Source organism: Phocoena sinus, chromosome 3, assembly GCF_008692025.1.
Source record: "Phocoena sinus isolate mPhoSin1 chromosome 3, mPhoSin1.pri, whole genome shotgun sequence".
Taxonomy (NCBI): Eukaryota; Metazoa; Chordata; class Mammalia; order Artiodactyla; family Phocoenidae; genus Phocoena; species Phocoena sinus.
Window position 1 is genome coordinate 49,740,983 of NC_045765.1, and position 20,743 is coordinate 49,761,725.

Genomic DNA, 20,743 nt, shown 5'->3' on the forward strand with positions numbered 1-20,743 from the left:
CATGCCACGCAGCTTGTGGGATCTTAGTTCCCCAACCAGGTATTGAACCTGGGCCCTTGGCAGTGAAAGCGCGACGTCCTCACCACTGAACCGCCAGGGAATTCCCAGACACGTGCTTTTAAAAAATACTAATTAGCAAGAGAGGGTAGTAAGCACGTGGTACTGATGTTCCAATTTCATTTTAAAATCCTATGCACGTGAGCTGAATACACCGCATATTACAAAGATTTGTAAATCTCTTAAATGTCTTTGAGTATTGGTGCCTGATAATAGATACGTTGGCTTGTTTTCAGTCCATGTCTTCTGTAAATGCAGACTCTTCTAGAAAATTTGGAGAAAGCCAGTTACAGTAATAATAGTTGTAGCTATAATTTATTGAGTGCTTACCAGGAGCCAGGCCCTGATGAGGAAGTGGAGGCACACAGAGGTTAAATTACTTGCATGGTGTCATCAGCCAGTGTACAGAGCTTAGTACACATACGACTTTGAAGTAGACACTCGAGGTGTACAGTATTGTACTTGCTTTGCTGTTGCTCTTTTACGCTCACAGCCGACTGGAATCTTTGGAAATTTGGGAGCCATGTTCTCCTCACTGTTCTGGATGGAATTTCCAACCAGTCTGTTACTTTTCTGAGCCCGTTCTTGTACTTTGTTGTGCTAAATTCAGAGACAATGAGAAAATAGGAATTTGTGGCCACCATAAATCTTCACGTACCTCACGTAAACCTAAGGCAGACACAGAATTGAAAACTGAAACAGCTCTGGCTGGGCTGCATTGAAATAGCAGAAAGATAGGGACTGCATCCACAGCTTGTGTGGACTAAGAGTGTTTTAGTCACAGATCTTTGGTGGATCAAATCTGTTGTAGGATCGGGCTTGGATTCAGCTAGGCTCTTGGCGCAAAATTAAGTCAGTTAGTTTGACCAACAAGGTCAGGGATTAATACAGAATTCTGGGCAGAGCAACTTGAATTGCAAAGCTAATTTCATTTCTTGAAGGTACATCTAATAGTTAAACTTCAGTTGTGTGCTTAAGCCCTGGAGCATGCTAATTAAATGCCGCTTGAGCTCTCCGAGGTGTCCAGCTGTTCCTCTTGGTCATTCTCACCCCTTCTGTCAGTGGTCATTTCTTATTCTGTATCCCCACTCTATGGTAGAACTTCCTCTCTTGCTGAAGGACCCCTTGGTGTGCCCACACTGTGTGGGACTAGGGGCACCAGGTAGAGCCCCAAGCAGATGGTGGGGAGGACGCATTCCCCCCAAAAAGACTTGTTCCGTTTTTAAGCAGAATTTAAGAAAAAAACATTTTATATAAAATGTTTTTGAGTAGGTATTACCTGCACATAAATGTTTTAAATTATATTTGCAGCAGAGCCATTTATGTTCTTTTGCTCTCACGCTCTCTGAAAGCGGCGTACCCTGTACTGACCTGCTGTGTGACCTTGGGCAAGCCGTTTAATTTTCTGAGTCTCACTGTTGTCACATCTGTAAAATGAGGATAATACAGGAACCCATTTCAGAGAGTACTTGTGAGGAGTGAATGAGTTACATACATAAAATGCTTAGGAGCCCACTTGGCATACAGTAAATGATCAGTTGTTACTGTTTTTTAAAACATTTATTTATTTATTTATTTGGCTGTGCCGGGTCTTAGTTGCGGCATGCGGGATCTAGTTCCCTGCCTGGGGATCCAACCCAGGCCCCCTGCATTGGGAGAGAGGAGTCTTACCCACTGGACCACCAGGGAAGTCCCAGTTGTTACTATTATTTAAAAAGAAAAATGCAAGGAAATTATAGGCAAAAACTTAATTTTTTCATTATGACATGATAGACATGATAGACAAATGTTTAGCGGTTATAATGAAGCTGTTTTGGAGTCAACCCAACCTGATTTTAAATCTCCGTCCCCTCTCTGTTAGGGTATATACGAACTTAAGATAAAAAGAGAATTATCTGGGCACCCACTGGATTTGTTTATTGTCTAGGCATCAGTTGAATTTACTTACTCTGTTAGAGACAATTCATTGATTAAATGTACAAGCATGCTACTAACCATTTTCTCTCTCAGAATAGGGAAGAAACAAGGGAAAATTGTGACTGAGCTTAAATCTGATGAATAGTGAAAAAAATGGCTAATAAAGGGAATTGATAGGAACCTTGTTGGTATTTTTTGTTTGGTAGTATAAGAGTTGGTACAAGACTTGGTACTAGGACCCTTTGGTGCCAGGCACCGAGCCAGTGCTGCTTCAATGTAAGGAAGATTGTCTTACAATTAGGCCTGAGACAGAGGGAATAAGGAGTATAAAGCATCCCATCCATGGAGGTTTCTAAGCAAGATCACAATTGTCAGAAATGTCATGGGTGGATGTGGCACTGCATGGGAGGCTGGCTTTGATGTTTAAAAAAATTACTGATAATTATACCCAACAGATACACATGAACAAGCCATACTTTGCATGGTCTAAGTCAGAAAAACTGAAATTATATACAAGTCACATTTAAAAAAACTAAAAATGGAAATAGACTTATTGAGTCACACTGGAGGGTGGGAGACCAGTGACTAAATGCCTTTTAGCCAACAAAAGGTTCGTGTCAGATCAGGGTTTATTTGCAAATTGGCAATAGGGAAATGGCTTTGTCATCTTCCATTGTGATATTTGACCCCAGGACAACTCCTTAAACTGGATGGGCCACTTTCATTTCTTTGCTGAGAGTTTCCTATCTGGACTAGATAATATAATGTGCTTTCCAATTTTTAGATTTTGGAATATATTCTTTTCCTTTACAAACTGTGAGATTAAATGTTCTCCTTAAGGAGAGAGGAAGCTTTATAATGTGAAGCAAAGACATCTAAATTACTGTATCCGTTTAATGTTCTGCAGTTACACCTAAAGATTTTGAGTTACTTATCAAAATAAAAGTGAATCTTACTCAATAGTTTATTAGCCCCTGTGGGAAAATTATCTTGAAGTCATACAGTCTGTTAGGATATTCCTACTTGAAAAGCATTATATTTAAAATAATTTGTAGATGCGATTAAATATTGATTTGTATATTAAGAATCATGCCATTTAGTTTGGGCGTAGGGCTGAAATACCTGCTTTATGTATCAGGCTTTTTGAACATAATCAATAGGGAAGGGAAGGAAAGCCCTTGCTGTGTACCCAGCTTCATACTAGGTGTCTTCACACATGCAATCTCATTAAAACCCTACAGCCCCCAGTGTTGTAAGATCCTGGATCCTGGATTCTTAATCCAGGTTGCCTTGGGTCAAATCAAGGCTCTACCTCTTGGTTATTATGTGATTTTGGTCCAGATGCTTAATTTCTCTGAGCCTTGGGTCTCATCCAAAAGAAGAAAATACTCTCTAAGGCAGATAGGAGGGTAAAATAAGCCAGTGCAGATGAAGTACTCAGCACAGTTCCTGGCACACAGTATGTGCCAGTACATTTGAACTCCTGTGGTTTGGTGTTATCCTAGTTTTATAGATGAGAAATCCTAAATATAAAAGAATTGGACAGCATCAGATTAAAAGCTACTTTATTGTGGCAAAGAATCTTTTCCTGGAGAAGCATTGAGCAGTGTTTCTCTTATCTTTTTTTTTTTTTTTGCGGTACGCGGGCCTCTCACTGTTGTGGCCTCTCCCGTTGCGGTGCACAGGCTCCGGACGCCACAGGCCCAGCGGCCATGGCTCACGGGCACAGCCTCTCCGCGGCATGTGGGTTCTTCCCGGACCGGGGCACAAACCCGTGTCCCCTGCATCGGCAGGCAGACTCTTAACCACTGCGCCACCAGGGGAGCCCCTCTCTTATCGTTTAATGAGAAAACTGAATGCAGATTCCTCCCTTCTTCCCTCCCTGCGGTTGAAGTGGGCTAGAGGCAGATCAGACAGAGCCTTAACGTTTTAAGAGCAGTGGAACACTGTTGAAGGGTTGAAGCAGGGAAGCGACATTTTCTTTTTTCTACCATTTATTCATACTGTTATGATTCTACATAAAGTAAATGAAAAGATTCCGAGAAAGTTTTATGTAAACCAACTTAATAAAAAAAGTTTAGCTTCAAAAGGGAAGTGAGATTTTTAAAGTAAACTCGATGTGTACCTTTTTATCAAAAGGTGAGTGGTTTTATAACGCACACTTCAGCATCTTAGGTTGTCACTTTGTAACTCCTCTCGGCTAATCAGGATTCTTCAGGACTCATTTCAAGTCCCTGCTTTGCTGTCAGTTCTTTCCGCAGTATTCCCTTCCTTTTATCTTTCATTCTTTATTCTTTCCTTGTTTGGTTTTTTCTCATTTCCTGTGGCAGCCTCTGTTATCCTGACCTTTCACCACACTTTCTAGGATGCCAACTACTGGGCAGATCGCACTATAATTCCAAAATTCACACTCACCAGCCTGGCATTCAAAAGTATCAGTTGGTCCGTCTTATGATTCATCAACATTGAGCACGTATTTTGTGCCAGATTCTGCACCAGACAATAAGGATTCAAACGTAAGTAACTTTTGTTCCCTGTTTCTGAGCACCTTACCATCTAGTGTGGTAGACTTGTAAGCTGATGATTGATTGATAGATTCATTTGTTCATTCAGTAGACATTTACTGCATGCCTTCTGTGTACTGGGCATTGTTTTCCTAGGGGTTACATCTTGAACAAGACAGACGTGGCCCCTAGCCTTATGGGATTTGAATTCTAGTGGGATTAGATGATCATGAAAGAGATTTAGATGAACAACCATTTGCTGAGTGTTTACCAGAGGCTAGGTACTGTGGAAACCAGATCAGACATTATTTTGACAAATTCTTAGCACAAACCCATGTTACTATATTATCTCCATTCAAAGATGAGGCAGTTGAAGGTTGGAGAATTTAAGTGCCCAAGTTTTCACAGCTAGCTTGGACTCAACCCTAAAACCTTTTAAGAGTGTTGTTGCATAATTACAGGGCTATTTGTGAGATGTTTTATGTGCTGTTGTCTCTTCCAGGAAAGAGCAGAACTAAGGTGGGAGGAAGAGTATGTGTGAGCAGGTGGGGAGTTTGCGGGGGAGTGGAAACATTGGAAGTGTAATAGTCTCATCTCCTGCTGCATCCAGTCCGCTTAACTGCACGTGGACTGATGTTCCCACTCCCATGCCTTTTGTTAATCCCTCTGCTTGGACCTTCCCCTCACTCTGTATGTCACACTCATAACCAGGCTTGGGTCTTATACAAACCATTCACCTTCTAGCAGGTCCTCCGTTCACGCAAGATCAGTCTCTACTTCCCTTCTTCCATTGACCTTTTTTTTTTTTCCCCAAGTGTGGTAATGTTTCTCAGAGGCTGTGTTGTTTTTCAGTTATTTTGCATTCCTCTAATTCCTCCCAAGAGACCGATGATGCCCTCTTGAGTAGAAGCATCAAGTCTTATATGCATCTCATTCCTCACAGCAGCAGTGCAGTCTTTTACACACAGTGGGCATGGATACTGTTTCCGGTACTTATTCCAAAGCCATGATCCAAAAGAAAGCTTGTTTTCAGTGGCGGGAGGAGAGGTCTTCCAGTGCGTAATCTGGTTATCACAGTACCTAGCTTCTGGTAAACACTCGGTACACAAACAGTTGTTCTTCGTCTAATTATGGCCAATCTTTTATCATTGTGATAACTACCTGAGCAATTCTCTTTTGTTAAGAGCTCCCTATATATGTGTCTTTTGAGAACTGCTTTAGAACTTTGTAATTTTTTTTTGGCTGTGCCGCACAGCTTGTGGGATCTTAGTTCCGCAACCAGGGATTGAACCCAGGCCCCTGGCAGTGGAAGCACAGAGTCCTAACCACTGGATGGCCAGGGAACTCCCCAAGAACTTTGTAATTTTTATAACGTCTAATATTACCCTCTTCTCCTCTGCTTGGACCTTCCCCTCACTCTGTATGTCACACTCATAACCAGGCTTGGGTCTTATTCAAACCATTCATCTTCTAGCAGCTTCTGCAGGTCCTCCCTTCATGCAGCCCTCTTCGGGGACTCATAGGTAAATCAGAGCTTCTTAAGGAAGCATCAGTTTGATAACAAAATAAAGATAGCGTCTGGATCTAGCCACATTTAGTTCCAACTTATTCTGCCTTCTCTTCAGGCAAGCTTTTCGTTTTCTGTAATAATCAGCTACTTTTCAGATACTTCTAGAGTGGGGAATTGGTGAAGTGTTTTGAATCTGAAAGACGTGACTCTGGGACTCCTCTGTGAGAACGTGTCTGGCCAGCACAGCCCTGGTATTAGGGAAATGAGCCTGAGAGGGCTCCCTTGTCTGTACCTTGGCAAATACAAAAAGATGGCCTGGTAACAGGGAGAAAAAGTTCTCAGAGGGGAAGGACATAATAAAATCAAGCTGGTTTATGGTTTGTCAGTCCAAAAAGCTTTTAAGTTAAGCTCTATCTATAAAGGTGGATCCACGTAATATTTGTTCTGCATTTCAGTCATCACTGTGTGATAAGTGGTGTAAATTTAGCCCCTTTAAGCCTGATCTCTTAGGGGTTGAATTTTAAGCATTGAAACTATTCAAAAGGACTCTATCGATTGGGTTTTGATTTGGTCCTTCCTTACCAAAGAGACAGACTAAATAATGGCTTGGCCTCCCTGGTAGGTTTTTTGTTTTTAATTCATTTATAGGTCTCTCTCTGTTTGCCCCTGTTCTCCACCTTCTGTTTCTAACTGTTCTGCTTAAAAAGACTAAAGTGGTATGAGAGAGGGGGAAAAAAGGGAAAGAAAATCAACTGTCACAGTGTGAGCATAATTGATTCAATAAATAATGTCTTTCAATTCCCAAGGCAAACCCCAGCATCTTATGTCAGTTAGCGCTCAGCTCAGTAGATGGTGGCGTTCTTAATTTAGACAGACGGGAAGAGCTCACCTGTGCTCACTTCCTAAGGAAGGAGTCTGCTTTTCTGGTTTTAAAGACATACCGACAAGACTTCTGGGCCCACTGTGCAAAAAGAAGCTTGCAACTGTGAGGTAACATGGCTATTTTTAGTCTTCCTGAAAATAGAAGGAAGGCATTTAATTATTGCTCAGGGGTTTGTTGAAACAAACAAAAGAAGTTGAGACAAGGGGAATGAAATCTATTAGTCTGTAAGTTCCATGGATGCAGGGACTTAGGTTTGTTCACCACTTAATCTCCAGTGCACATAGCAGGTACACAATAAATATTTGTTAACTGTTCTGTGGTTGAGGGAGAGAGAGCAGAAGTGAGCACAATTCAGATCTTAGGTTAAGAATTAAGTTAAATTTCATTCCACCGGTTGTTTCATCCCCCAACCCCTCTTTTTCCCCCTAATTCTTAAAAAGGTGAGTAGCTCTAAGAGTACAAGAGTATATACTGTATCTTCACAAATGATTAAGGACAATTTTTTCCTCAATTCCCAGGCTTGCAGAGGTGGTATCAAGCTGCTTTTTACAAATTCTAGTATATGAGCTAGTTGTGCTTCAGAACCACACAAGGAATGTTTGCAGATTCCATGCCCCAGCCCTCGAAGTTCTGGTTGAATGGGTCTGGGTAGGGCTTGGGAATCTGTATTCGCTTCTGTGGGTTCCCCCAGTAGTTCTGCTGTGTGCCTGCACTATCCAGTCAACCTCCCAGGCCCCTTAGCTCTCTGGTCTAAGCTACAACTTTGTAAAAGTGATTAGCCTAAGGTACCCAGCAGAATAATTGGCAGGGCTGTGACCAGAACCCAGGTCTCTTGACTCTGACAACAGGGCTCCTGGTCCTACAGTCTACTGTTTTGGCTCACCCCACAGTCCGTGCTCCTTGGCATTGTCAAGATCCTTTAATTAATACTTCCTCCTCTCCAGCTAGTGGCAGTATTTGTGGTGACAGCCAGCTAGAATCTGAAGGACCTTCAGAAACCTCAAGGAAACGTTAGATTTTGTTCAGTGTACTTTGGTACTCAATATATTTTATTGTCTTCTCGAGGTGCATCCCCTCCCGTGGCTCAGAACAAACTCCAGGTAAGAAGTCCCTGCCTTTCACTTGTAGGCCCACTCAGTGACTCCCAGCCCTGCCTGACCATGGCGAGCAGCTGGTACTTGTTAAAGGTACAGCTCTCTGGGGCCTACTTGAGTCCTATGAAATCAAAGCCTTCCTGTGCGGGGCCTGGGGACCTGCAGTTTAAGTTAGTGTCGATCATTATTATTCCCTGTCATCCACACTCCTGTCCCTGAGAGCATCGTGTCCCATTCCCCACACTCCAGCTTTGAGTTCCTTAACACCCCAGTTCATAATTACATCACAATCCTGCCTTTCCGTCTGAAGGTTCAGCCTCTGGTACAGAACTTGTCCTTGAAGGAGGAAAGAGGGAGTATCTGCTTCCTCTTTCTTCCAGGGTAGAATTTGACCGGCCGGGGTGGGTGGGCAGTCAGCTTGATGCGTACAAACAGTCATGGAGTGAGCCTTGCAAGGTTAAGGGGTGCCCTTGAAACCAGAATTCAGTGTCTGTTCCTTCCCTGGCTTTATTACTTAATAGCTGTATAACGCTGGGAAAATTACTTAACTCTCTTTGAATTTCTGTTTTTCTCATCAGTAAAACAGGGGTAAGAATAGTACCTGTTCATAGATTTTGTGTGTATTAAACAAGGTGTCCTAGTCGGCTCTCGGACACAGACTCAGATGGACATTTTTATGCGGAGGGTCACTGGAGAGGGCTCTCGGAAACAGCTCTTGTAAGGGAGCGAGGCAAGCAGGATTAGGTAGAAGGTGACGTTGAACTGCGATGCAGTTGTGATGTAGGTCCCAGCTGATCCCGTGGGGAACTGTGGCGATGGGATGTTGTTCAGAGTTGTCCCGAATTGTGGGCGGGGGCTGGGCCTTTCTACACTATACCCACCAGCCATGAGATGTGGGCCACCTCTGCAGAGGGGCACGACCTCAGGGAATGCATCTCCCTTTCGCTGAGGGTAGCTGTGTACCAGCCTATGGTGCTGGCAGAAGGGGGATGAGTGCCTGAGTCCCGGGGGTACCTCCGTGGTGCACCCTGCACCCACTACCTCAGATAATGCACATACAGACCTTAGCAGTGAGTCTAGCACATTTGTAAGTGTTCAGCGAGCACAGGCATACCTCGTTTTATCATGCTTTGCTTTAGCACACTTCGCAGATATTGCACTTTTTACAAGCTCAAGGTTTGTGGCTACCCTGTATCAAGCAAGTCTTTCGGCATTATTTTCCCAACATCGTCTGCTCACTTTGTGTCTCTGTGTCACGTTTTAGTAATTGCAAACTTTTTCGTTATCATTATACTTGTTATGGTGATCTGTGATTTTTAATGTCACTATTGTAGTATTAACTATTACCATGATTATTCCAGCTCTAGCAGTGCCCCTCGGGAACTGGGCCGCTTTCAGGAAGTTCTTAACATCACTTGGATGGCTTTCTTATATTTAAAATGGAAGATTCACAGTTCTGGTCTGCCTGCTTCCCTGAGTAGTTCTGAGCACATGTGAAGATAATGTATGTGAAATTGCTGAGCAGAATTTTATAAAAATGTAAAGTATGACTACGAGCCTTTTCTGAAAAGAATATACGGCCATGGCTTGGATTCCTTGAAGGGAAAGGTTGTGATAAATGTAAAAGTGCTTGTCCGTGAAATGTGGCATTTTGATTTTTCTTTCTTCTCTCCATAGGGAATTAGAATAATGGAGATGCTGTTAAAGGAACAGTGTGGTGCCCCCTTAGCTGAATAAAGAATCATCAGTGAGTACCAGAAGCAAAATCAGAATTATTTACTCAAGCCATGTCTTCATGCTTATAAGCCTGAGTATTACGCATCAGCCTCCCTGGGCTATTCATGCTGTACGTTTCTCCGTTATATGCGTGGGATACTGCCTCACAGGTTTTTGTTATCCGTTCTGTACCTTTATTTACTCGGTTCTTTGATTTTCAAAGCAGTTTTGTACTACGTTCTGGGTTACAACTGCACTCAAATTGTTTAAACTGTTTAACACAATCCACCATGATTAGCACCCTCAAGGTGGCGTAGGTTTGTAGAGACTGCAGTTCAGAATTAACTGAAGCTTAATTTTATTGTCCTGAGAACAGTGAAAGGAGGGGTTTAAAATTGTATTTGGAGCAGCTTTAAACTGCTTCAACTGTTCAAAGAAGACAAGAAAGGGGCATGTTGATTGGCCAGTGAAATACAGACATTTTACCAGTCATGAATACTCCTCCCGATTTGGGGGCAGGGGTGCTCCCTGAAATGCTATTGAGAAAGATTCCAAGGCCTTGAGAATAACTCTCCAGCTCTGGGTATGAGTGCTATGATTGATTAGTGATGTCTGCCACGGGAACAGGATGAAGAATATAGCACTTGTGCTGTAGCACATGGCACTTTTAGGGCAAGTGATGTAGGGTTAACAGATAAGCAGGGGGATTTTGGAATTACTTCTTTTTTTATTCCTTAAGTTTTTATTGTCTGCCTCAAGGACAATGGTCTTCATGGTGGAAAGGGCAGAACAAAATTATCTGAGAGACTCAAAGCCTAAAATAAATTTGTATAGTGGATTTGCATCTTACAAGATTGATTGGACTTTGTTTTTTAACGTCTGAGAGAAGGTAAAACCTTTGAGTAGAGCACACATTGTTGTGGGTAGTTCAGAATTACCTCAAATTTCCTTATGTTGGCTTAAAACTAGAGTATACATGGTTTTGTATAAGCAACTTGGTCTCTAATTTTGATATACAATAAAGTTTGAGAACAGTTAACCAAAGAGGAAGCACAAGGGATATTTGTGTACGAGGACCTCAGCATTCAAAGCATGCTGGCCAGGCCTGTGAATGAGAATTGGAGAATTATAAAGGTTTCTGCTTGTTTGCAGGTTTGACTCCATTCCGATTAATATCAAGCCTCTGTATACATAACACATACTAATACATTTATTTATTATTGGAACGAAGATGATTTCATTTAGCACAAGCCCGGAACATGGCAGGTGCTCAAAAAATGTTGGCATGGAATCTAAATGTGGCGTGCTCCCACATCTCTGTACGTGGAAAAGCTGTGGAGAAGAACTTGGCCATATCCCCCTGTTTTTCCAGGCTGGCCTCCTGTGAGGCTCACCAAGCACCACTAGTACTTGTGCACTTGAGCACAGAGCCCACCTTATCCTGCAGGGTGGGATCTAAAGTCAGCTCCAAGTTAAAAGAGAGGACGAGGAAACTCCACTTACAAGTGTACATCGGTTTTCAGACTTTAAATTAGTGATTTGGAAACTTTAGTGAGTATCAGAATCATCTGGAGAATTTGGTAAACACAGCTTGGTGAGTCCCACTCTCAGAATTTCTGATTCATTAGGTCTGCAGGGAGGGGAGCCTGAGAATTTGTGCTTCTAGCCAGTTCCCAGGTGATGTTGGTGAGGCTGATCCATGGAACACACTTTGAGAATGATTGCTTTAAATAAGTTCTCATCTCTGAGTTTGAGATAGATGAAACGCAAGCCCCGCGAAAGCTAATAGCTGGGGTTTTGAAACTGTTGTCACGTATTCCATCGACTTTAGATTAATCAGAGGAGGAATGATTTTCTTTGTGGGGCCTTTCCCTGATTTTAGCATCTCTGCTTCTGCTTGTTTGCCCTTTTTTCTTTTTTTCTTCCCCCTGCTTGAATGTTGACAGGCTCCACAGCAGAGCAAAGATGACTGAAAAGAAAAGAGTTGAGATTCAACAACAACTCGTATTTGAAATTATCAACTTGTGTTTGTGATTTAAAGTGTTGCTAATGGGAAAGAGGAAACTAAACAAGTATTACCTCCTGTCTTAAATGACCCATGTTTTTGTTTTTTTGTTTTGCTTTTACTGTGGTGGAGAGCTAAGTCATGAACTCAGGGCTTTGTATTTCCTTTTCTGTTTTTAAAACTTATTGTATTTTATTTGTTTTGGGCTGTGTTTGGTCTTTGTTGCTGTGCATGGGCCTTCTCTAGTTGAGGCGAGTGGGCTCTACTTTGGTTGCAGTGCCGGGCTTCTCATTGCTGTGTCTTCTCTTGTTGTGGAGCACGGGCTCTAGGTGCACAGACTTCCATAGTTGAGGCACGTAGGCTTAGTAGTTGTGGCACATGGGCTTAGTTGCTCCGCGGCATGTGGGATCTTCCCGGACCAGGTATCGAACACGTGTCCCCTGCATTGGCAGGTGGATTCTTAACCACTGTACCACCAGGGAAGTCCCTGCATTGTTTCTAAAAAGCAACCAATTCCTCCTCGCTGAAGTGAAATAGTTGAGGTCTGGATAACTACGAGTTTAGTGCAGGACAGGTGCGTTTAATGCAATGGAGTTCTCGAAGGATTTACATAGTTCTAACTGTCATAATTTATGACTAGTTTTCTCAGGAGCAAACATGAAGTAAGAGGTGTATACTCCTACCACTTGGATCTACAATTACTGCAAATTAGGGGCTATTGCTGAGACTTTAAGCTTTTTTCAAAACGAGTTTCATTTAGGTATCATCTGTGCACAGTTAAAATGACTAATTTCAATGTAGGATTTGGTAAGTTTTAACACATATGTACAGTTATGTAAGCATCACGAAAAACATGTTATGGATCATTTTGAGGCATTGCTGTTGCTGCAGTGCTGTTGCCAGCTTATTACTTTTAGCTCATTTTCTTGACTGATTTTACAAAATTTGGCAAGTTTGAAATACTCCTGTTTTAATGGAACTTTTTATTTTCTCAAAATTATATCTACTGGAAGTGGGAGAATGTTTGTAGATGGGGGAACTACCTTTTATGAGCAGTAAAATGCTACATTAAAAGAAAAGGCTGGGGGGGGGGCGGGTGATTAGCTCCATAGCTGTAGAGCAGAGGTCAGCCAACTGTAACCTGGGGGCCAAATCTAGCCTGTGGCCTCCATTTGTAAATAAAGTTTTATTAGAAAACACCTATGTTCCTGGCTATGTTCCAGCTACAACAGAAAAGTGAAGAACTGTGACAGAGATCTTACAGCCTACAAAGGCTAAAATATTTACTGTCTGGTCCTTTAAGAAAAAGTTGTCTCTCCCTGGGATTAGAGTTTGCCTACATTAACATCAGGTGGCCTCGTGGTGGTGGTTTGGCCTTTTTTTAATGTAGCATTTGATCACATCTTACCTCTATTCCAAAGTTAATAGCGCAAGAGTTTATTTTTTCTGCATTAGCGCCAACATAACCACTTGGATGGTATTATTTTAAGGCATAAAAAAACATTAAAATAATCACAACAAGGAAGTTAAGATACCAGCAATAGTGATCATTAAAATTGCTTCATAAAGTTCCAATGCATGTGCGGGATGTGGCAATAGTGTAGGTGCCGTATACAGTGTACTCAAATTTTGAGCTTTGGAATTTTGCAGTTCTTAATGTTTTAAAAAACCATCCCATGGGGCCTGCACACGTGTGCCTAAGGAGACATTATTTAATACTTTTATATTCTACCACATTTCAAATTTGCATACTTTAAAGTCACATAGAACGTGACCACATTGTGTATGTAGCGTACCTCACACAAAAGATGCTCCCTAGATCTCCCTGGCCTGTATATCTAAGTGGGCGTTTGATAGTTAAAAAGCTTAGAAAGTGATTTTGTCCTGAGCCAAAATGGAGGTGCATAAACCTCACTAATCAGTGGGCTTGGGCTGTTGCTGCTGACACATCCATCTGATAGATTTTTGAGTTCCTGTCATTTTTGAAGAAAACAAATAGCTCTGACATCTGTTTGTTCTTGCTGCTGGCAGTTGGGAGACCGGGCTTGGTGAGGTTCGAAAACACAGTAGAGTTCTTTCACATCGGAATGATTAAGACCTCAATTTTAGCTATATCTTAACTCCCCTTCGAACCAGCTCCTCTGGGCAGGTGGTAGTTTATTAATAAAATGAGGCGCTTGCTTCGTTTGAAGATCATTAGGAGGTGGAAATGCAATTTCTTCAAGAATTATCCGTAGTGATAGAATTCAAGTGACTCTTAAGAGTTGCTTCAGAAAAGAGGGCAAATAAGTATTGATTGTTGAGACATGTTTATTAGGTGATAAAGCCTGTTTGCGTTCTCTTGCAGGGAAGCTGTGTTGTGTCTACTTTTGCTCGAGAATCTTTTCTCGGACACAACGCATCCAAAGACACAGTTTTCGAAATACAGGTATAAGAATGCGGTGTTGGCAGCTTACAGAAGAGGAAACCTTTCTGCCGGGATATGACATGATACACTCCCCCTGGGAGCCGACCTCAGATAGCGGCTCTCGTGGAGCTGAGACCTTCTGGCTGATTGTTATGGCATAATCTCTACGGTTTTACAAATAAAGGAAAAATCCCATAGAAGGTGATGTCTGCCCTTCTTCAGGATGTCCTGCTGAGTGCCTGGTGGTGGTGTTGGGGCAGCCAAGGATGAGCCAGAGGCATGGAAAATGCTGCTTTTGCCTGTTTGTTCTCTCCATCGTTGCTCATAGGATTCATGAGAGGATTCTGGGGCGAATAAAGGACTTAAACCTGATACCTGATTCTTCGGTGGCCTGGAACAGACAGGAATATACCATACCTGTGTTGAAGTTAAGCCATATTCACAGTAATGTTGAAGATTCTCAGAAACCAGGAGCATTTGATTTCTCCCCATCAGTACTACATAACTGCCATCAGCTAGCTTTTATAATATAACACATGAACTGTGATTGGTACTTAAAAGAACCTGGGGAGTGGGGAGACAGGCTCCTTCTAACTCATTCTGGGTTGTGGAGCAGATTATGTGACCTCTCTGTTTTTCATTGGGCAAATGGGGATAATTGGGCACAGGTCTTTCTACTTGTGATGATTAAACAAGGTTGGTATGTAAAGCACAGGTTTGGGAGTCAGAAGGACTCCGGTTTGAATCTGAGCAGGGCCACACAGCAGCTCGGTGATTACGTATGTAATTTAAAATCTTTCTTAAAGATCTTTCCTAGATTCACTTTTTAGGTTTATAAAATGGGATTATAGAGTTAACCTAATGAGGCTGTTGGAACAACTAGAGATCATGTGATAAAGTGTCTAGCATGCTAACTGGTACACAGAAGTAAATAGAAACTATTATTAGTACATGAAACCATTTTGGAAATATACTTTTCTAACGTAAGGTAATGTAGTAGTATTGTTTGAAAATTAGGTGACGGTAGTTTGCATTCCCCATGATCCAAAGCCAAAATGTAAATGCACACTACCTAAAGAAAAGCTTGAAGAGGGGCAGTAATTTGGAATTCATTGTCTTAAGTTAAAACAAGTTGGGCCATTACTGGAAAGTCCTGGGGAAATTATTATTTTTTTTAATATTCGAAAAAGTTTCCATTTAGTGAATGATGAATTTCAAAGCAATTGTTTTTTTAAATTTATTTTTCTTTATCTTTTTTTAAACTTTAATACAAGCCTGCCACTGTGAGCTCCTCTTATTGCATTTGAGCTGTTTGTGCTGCCTGAGTTTTGTGTCTTAGGATAATTTCCCTTCATTTCCTTAGTGTTTCATTCTTCAGTTGTGTTGGAGGGAAAATGAATGGTAGAAACCAGAACACACTTTACACTTTGACCTTTTTCCAGTTTGTAAATGGCAGTTGGTAGGCTTTAGGAATAAGAGCGCATTTACACAAATAAAAGGTGATGTGAATTATCACAGGGGTGAGAGGCGAGAAATCTGTACTTGGAGGTTGACATTAGAATAAACGTAATTCTGGGAGTTCCCTGGTGGCCTGATGGTTAGGACTCCAAGCTTTTCACTGCCAGGGTCTGGGTTCAGTTCCTGGTTGGGGAACTGGGATCCCGCAAGTCTCCTGGCACAGCCAAAAAAAAAAAAAAAAAAAAGAAAGAATGAATGTAACCCATCATACTCAACAACTTGCATTCTGTGAAAGCAGTTCTCAACCTTGACTGTCCATTAGAACCACCTGGGAGCTTTCTGCACTCCTGCTGCCTACCTTACATCTGGGACTAATAAGTCAGAATCTCTGGGGGTGGAACCCAGTCAGCAGTATTTTTTAAAGCTCCCTAGGTGATTCCAATGGCCAGCGAACACTACAGTTCTGGGTGATTTGCAGATATTATCTGATTGCTTTCTTCACATCTCCAAGGTAGGAAAGTATCTTTGTAGTAAGAATTATTGTTAGAGTGAAGCACAGAGAGGCTGATTTTTTGCCTTAATTCCTTGAAGCTGACGTGGCCAGTGCAAATGCCTGCAGGGGTCTGGCAGGTGAAGTGATGTGTGCAGCAGGCTGGCGGCCAGTGGGGAGACCCCAGGAGTACGTGGCTGTGGTGAAAGGTGGGCAGCTGCTGCCCGGCTCCAGCACAGTGTTGCCAAGCGGCTGGTTTTTCTAGTTCTTCCAATTTCCAATTTTCCAGGAAAAGATAGTATTAAAAAAAAGAAAGAAATCACCCAATTTTTATGTGTTGGCAACGAATTCAGGATTGTTTAAAACATTGTGCCCGCCAAACAAAACACGTTTGTCAGTAGTTTCCAGCCTTTGCTTCAAGAGTGTTAAGGACCAGCTTAAACATCTCAGCCAACTTTTAAGAGATTTGCGTTTCCCTATTCTGGTTGTACGCTGCTTTCTGCCTCTCCTCCAAGACTGCTTTTACATGTATTTTCCTCCCCATTCCTAAGCAATCCTCTGAACTTGCATCAGACACTTATCCTCAGTTTCCCCGCCCCCCCACCCCTTGCGGGCATCCATTACTTCAGGTTTTACATATATGGCTTAGAAATCGTATGCTCCTTTTAAAATTAGTTAGGGCTTGTTAAACTTTATTATGTGTCAGAATCTTCTTCCTGTGATAAAACATTTAGAAGTCCACATGTAATTTGATTATCTATAAAATGTCAAAACCGAGAGTATAGCCTTACTGGGTGCATTAGGAACAAGGGTGGGAAGGGTTCATTCACAGATCTGACCAGTCTCCTCCTGACTGGGTTGCTGAACCTACACACGGAAGGTGCGGATGTATTACAGTGATTCCCAGGCTTCTACTCGTACCAGAAATCCTTGGGTAGGTGGGCCCAACTGCAGGTTCCCAGGGCCTCCCCCAGAGATTCTGATTCATGGAATTTCATTTGGGACTCGGGGATCTGCATTTTAAAACAGGTTCACCAGGAGTCTTGGTTGTGCTGTTTCGCAGACCAGATTTTGAGAAACAGTGATTTAGGGGAGGTCTTTGTGGCCTCTGTGTCTTCTATCATTTAAGAAGGGTTTATAGTCAGCTGGGCCCACTGATCAATCCCTCAGGACATAATATAAAGTTCTCTTGCACAGAGAAGCTGACTGAGGCTATCCCTACATGGTTGAAGTGCTTTTACCATGAACGGGCTTTTATGGTTTCAATCGTGGGGATAAAAAAGGTGCTATATTCTTTTGATGTAAATTGCTTTGTGTATTTTATAAGCAGTACCTGTGTCGTAATATCCCATTTATCAGACATCGTGGGTGCATGGTATAGCTGACTCAAGGTTATTCTTTTAAGTCTCACATCTTTTTTGCTCTATTTCTGCCATTTACACGGAGCTCTTTTTTTTTCACATCTTCATTGAAGTATAAATGCTTTACAATGTTGTGTTAGTTTCTGCTGTACAACAAAGTGAATCAGCTATACGTATACATATATCCCCATATTGCCTCCCTCTTGAGCCTCCTCCTAATTTAGTATACATTTCCCTACTGAAGATAATGAAATCATTTCAGAGTCATCATTTGCTTTGAATTCTTTCAGGTTCTATTTAGGTTTGTTAAAGCCCCTTCACTGAATGGCTCTGCTCTTCGAGTTTTGCCATGGTTTTCATAGTTTCTTCTTTTCCGTCACTGTTCCCTGTCGTTTCTCTCTTCCTTAACTCTGCCTGTCTCTAGGAACTTTGCTCTCCTTTACTATATGGAGTTGGGAATTGCTGTAATTGCATACTGTATGTCAAGTAACAGTAAACAGGAGCTGAGTCAGTCTTTGGGAGGCTTTTTTTTTTTTAGCAGTGAAATGGATGAACGTTGCTCCATTGACTTGGTGACATTATTTTAGTGGCTCTGCTACTTCCTCTAACTTACTTCCTCATCCTCGACTGCAGTTGTCTGATCTGTGACCTCAAGATAACCGAGATATTGCTACAAATGATTTACTTAGATCTGTAAGCTGTTGTCTCCCCAGCTGTGTTAGTGTTTTTATATGTCCAGTTTTATAATGTGAAACGTAAGTAGATTACAAGTGAACATTTCTGTGCCAAGTTTCTGTGCCAAGTTTCTGTGCAGGATTAAGTGTTTTGGATTCAGTGTTACTGTGATCTAGAGCTATAAATCAGTTGTATACCTGTGAAATTCAATCTTGCCGTCATTCTGAAATAAAGGTGTCACAACTAATATTTATGTGTGAATTTTAATTTCTTGAGGGTATCACATCACCTGGCAGAGCTTGTGTTTATCATTTGTAGTAGTGATTCTAGTCCTTTCAGCAGCCCCAGATAAGAGAAAAAAAGCTGAAACTATGAAAAAGCCTTAAGCTAGCTGGCAGAGGGAATTTGCAATACGAGAACTCTTTTTTTCTAATGTTTTGCCTCTAGTCCTTAAGAAAAATATAATTCACTGTCTAAGAAAAAGGTGCTCCAGTGTCTCTTAAATGCTAATAGAAGAAAAGAGAGCCTAAAAATATTTCACCATGCTCAGCCTGCTTTGTTATGATCAAAAGTTTGGGTTGTATTTGGTGGAACAGAATCCCGTGCAGAAAAAGGATTCCATAATAACTCAAGACCCTTACTTGTCTGAAAGGGTTAAACTGAGTAACTGTACTTCCAGACCTTAAGATGTAGTGCTCTGAGCTATGGACGGCCATGCTGTGCAGGAGGTAACGGAGAGAAAATAGCAGCCCCCCTCCTGCTAAATTCAACTTCATGGAGCTCTTCTGCGGCATTCTCAGGGAAGGTTAGAGCCATTTTGTGCCTGCCATCTGTTAGGCTGCTGGTGGAATCATTACTTCTTCGTGTAGGTGCCAGGATGAGCATTTAGATCCGATGACAAAGGAAAATGCTAACTGTTCAGTTGTATGTTTTTGTTTTCCTATTTTGAGTTTAGGTGTCTTCTTAAATTCAGAAGTCCTTAAATTGTTCAAACTTTGAAATCATCCCATTGCCAGTTTCTTTAGAAGTTTAGGGGAAATTATTTTCTGGGCTGAAGCTCCTCTGTTATTTGTGTTTGTTTAAGGATGTAGTCGTTAGTGTAGTCAAAACCAAAGTCATTCTTGTCAGTCAGTCCAAAAAAATTCCCCCAGTCCTCAGGACAAGAGGTTTACAAAAGTAGCCAGAAATATTTTAATGAATGAATTACCCCAGCGTAACGTTATCGTAAATGGGAACAGAATTTGGGGCAAGGAGGGAGAGAAATGTACAAGGTCATACCTGTCACTCATTAGGGTGACTACCAGGAAACCTTTACTGTCTGACAGTTTCTTTCCCAAGTGACATTTCAGAGTTGGGGGATATAGCATGGAAGTTTAGACCCTTAATTCATGTCTTAAAAAAAAATATTTCTGAACATATCCATAGATACAGCGGAAAAAAGTTCAGTACAGTTCTTTTGGTATCTTGATGATTGGATTTAAAGCCTTTGGAAAACTTGGAGTCACATCTGAGACACTAGATGGCTACGATTTTTAATTGCAGGTTTAAATTGGATTAAACTATGCCTCAGAATACAATTAGAACGATTCCAGTATGGGAAGTAGTCTTTTTGTCTGTGTGAAGTTAGAGCTAGCATTATAACTTGTTTCCTTAGGTGTTAATCGTTCTGTCAAGTGGTATGAGTCCATTTCCTCCTGGAAAAATAAACGCTAACAATGTTTTTGGGCCTTATCAAAGGCAGAGATTTTGCAGAGAAGAATTGGGGAATAGCCAAGTGCTAGCCAGGCATTTATTTCCCTCGATCTGCCTCTAAAACCTCTTCCTGGGGTATCACCTGCTATAATCAAAGCAGGCTATGTATAGTGGGAATGTATGGCTGTCTATGTGAGGGAGGTGTGAAGCCACAAGATAGATGGGCAAAATGTTCCTCTTAGAACATTTTTCTCAAAGATTTGTGGGGAAAACATTTTTATTAAAACAAATGTATAACTTCGTAGAGGGTAAGATTGGAATGGATTCTTAATTTTTTTTTTTTTTGCCGTATGCGGGCCTCTCACTGCTGTGGTCTCTCCCGTTGCGGAGCACAGGCTCCGGATGTGCAGGCTCAGCGGCCATGGCTCACGGGCCGAGCCGCTCCGCGGCATGTGGGATCTTCCCGGACCAGGGCACGAACCCGTGTCCCCTGCATCGGCAGGCGGACTCTCAACCACTGCGCCACCAGCAAAGCCCGGGATTCTTAATTTTTAAAAAAGGAGACGTAGAAGACATTTTGCTTGGGACACTGCTTAGAAAGCTGCATTGTACGCAGCAGGTGTTATATTAGGTTGAATATAATGGAAATACCAAAGGATGATAATTACATATGCTCAGCCTGATAGAAGCACTTGCAATTAGTACATCCTCAAACACTGCAGGGCCTTGTTCTGCTGGGGAGAGGTCCCTCTTTGGAAAAGTTGGAGAAACCCTGATGTAGGCCACCTCCAATCCCTGGAACTCCCAGAATTCCCATGAGCCTCAGAGTCGGTCTTCCCTCCCAGCAGCATGGCCTTTGTCTGCCAGTGTCTTGTAATATAAAATGGGTAAACCTTGCCTTCAGGGGCATCACAGATTATTTTGAGGGCTGAGTTAATGTCTCTTAGTTGTTGAGAAGGAAGAACATAAGTAGG

The 20,743-nt window shown here is 41.9% G+C and overlaps 1 protein-coding gene across 2 annotated transcripts in view; it reads left to right on the forward strand.

Annotated features, from left to right (window-relative positions):
- PRELID2 (PRELI domain containing 2) overlaps positions 1-18,324 on the forward strand; it is an 84,019-nt gene extending 65,695 nt beyond the window's left edge. For both annotated transcript variants that reach the window (XM_032628607.1, XM_032628606.1), the window contains 2 exons: positions 9,643-9,712; positions 14,034-18,324. In XM_032628607.1, the coding sequence (XP_032484498.1) occupies positions 9,643-9,702 (60 nt within the window). In that variant the 3' untranslated portion in view covers positions 9,703-9,712; positions 14,034-18,324. The remainder of the gene's footprint in view (positions 1-9,642; positions 9,713-14,033) is intronic.
- The last annotated feature ends 2,419 nt before the right edge of the window (positions 18,325-20,743 follow it).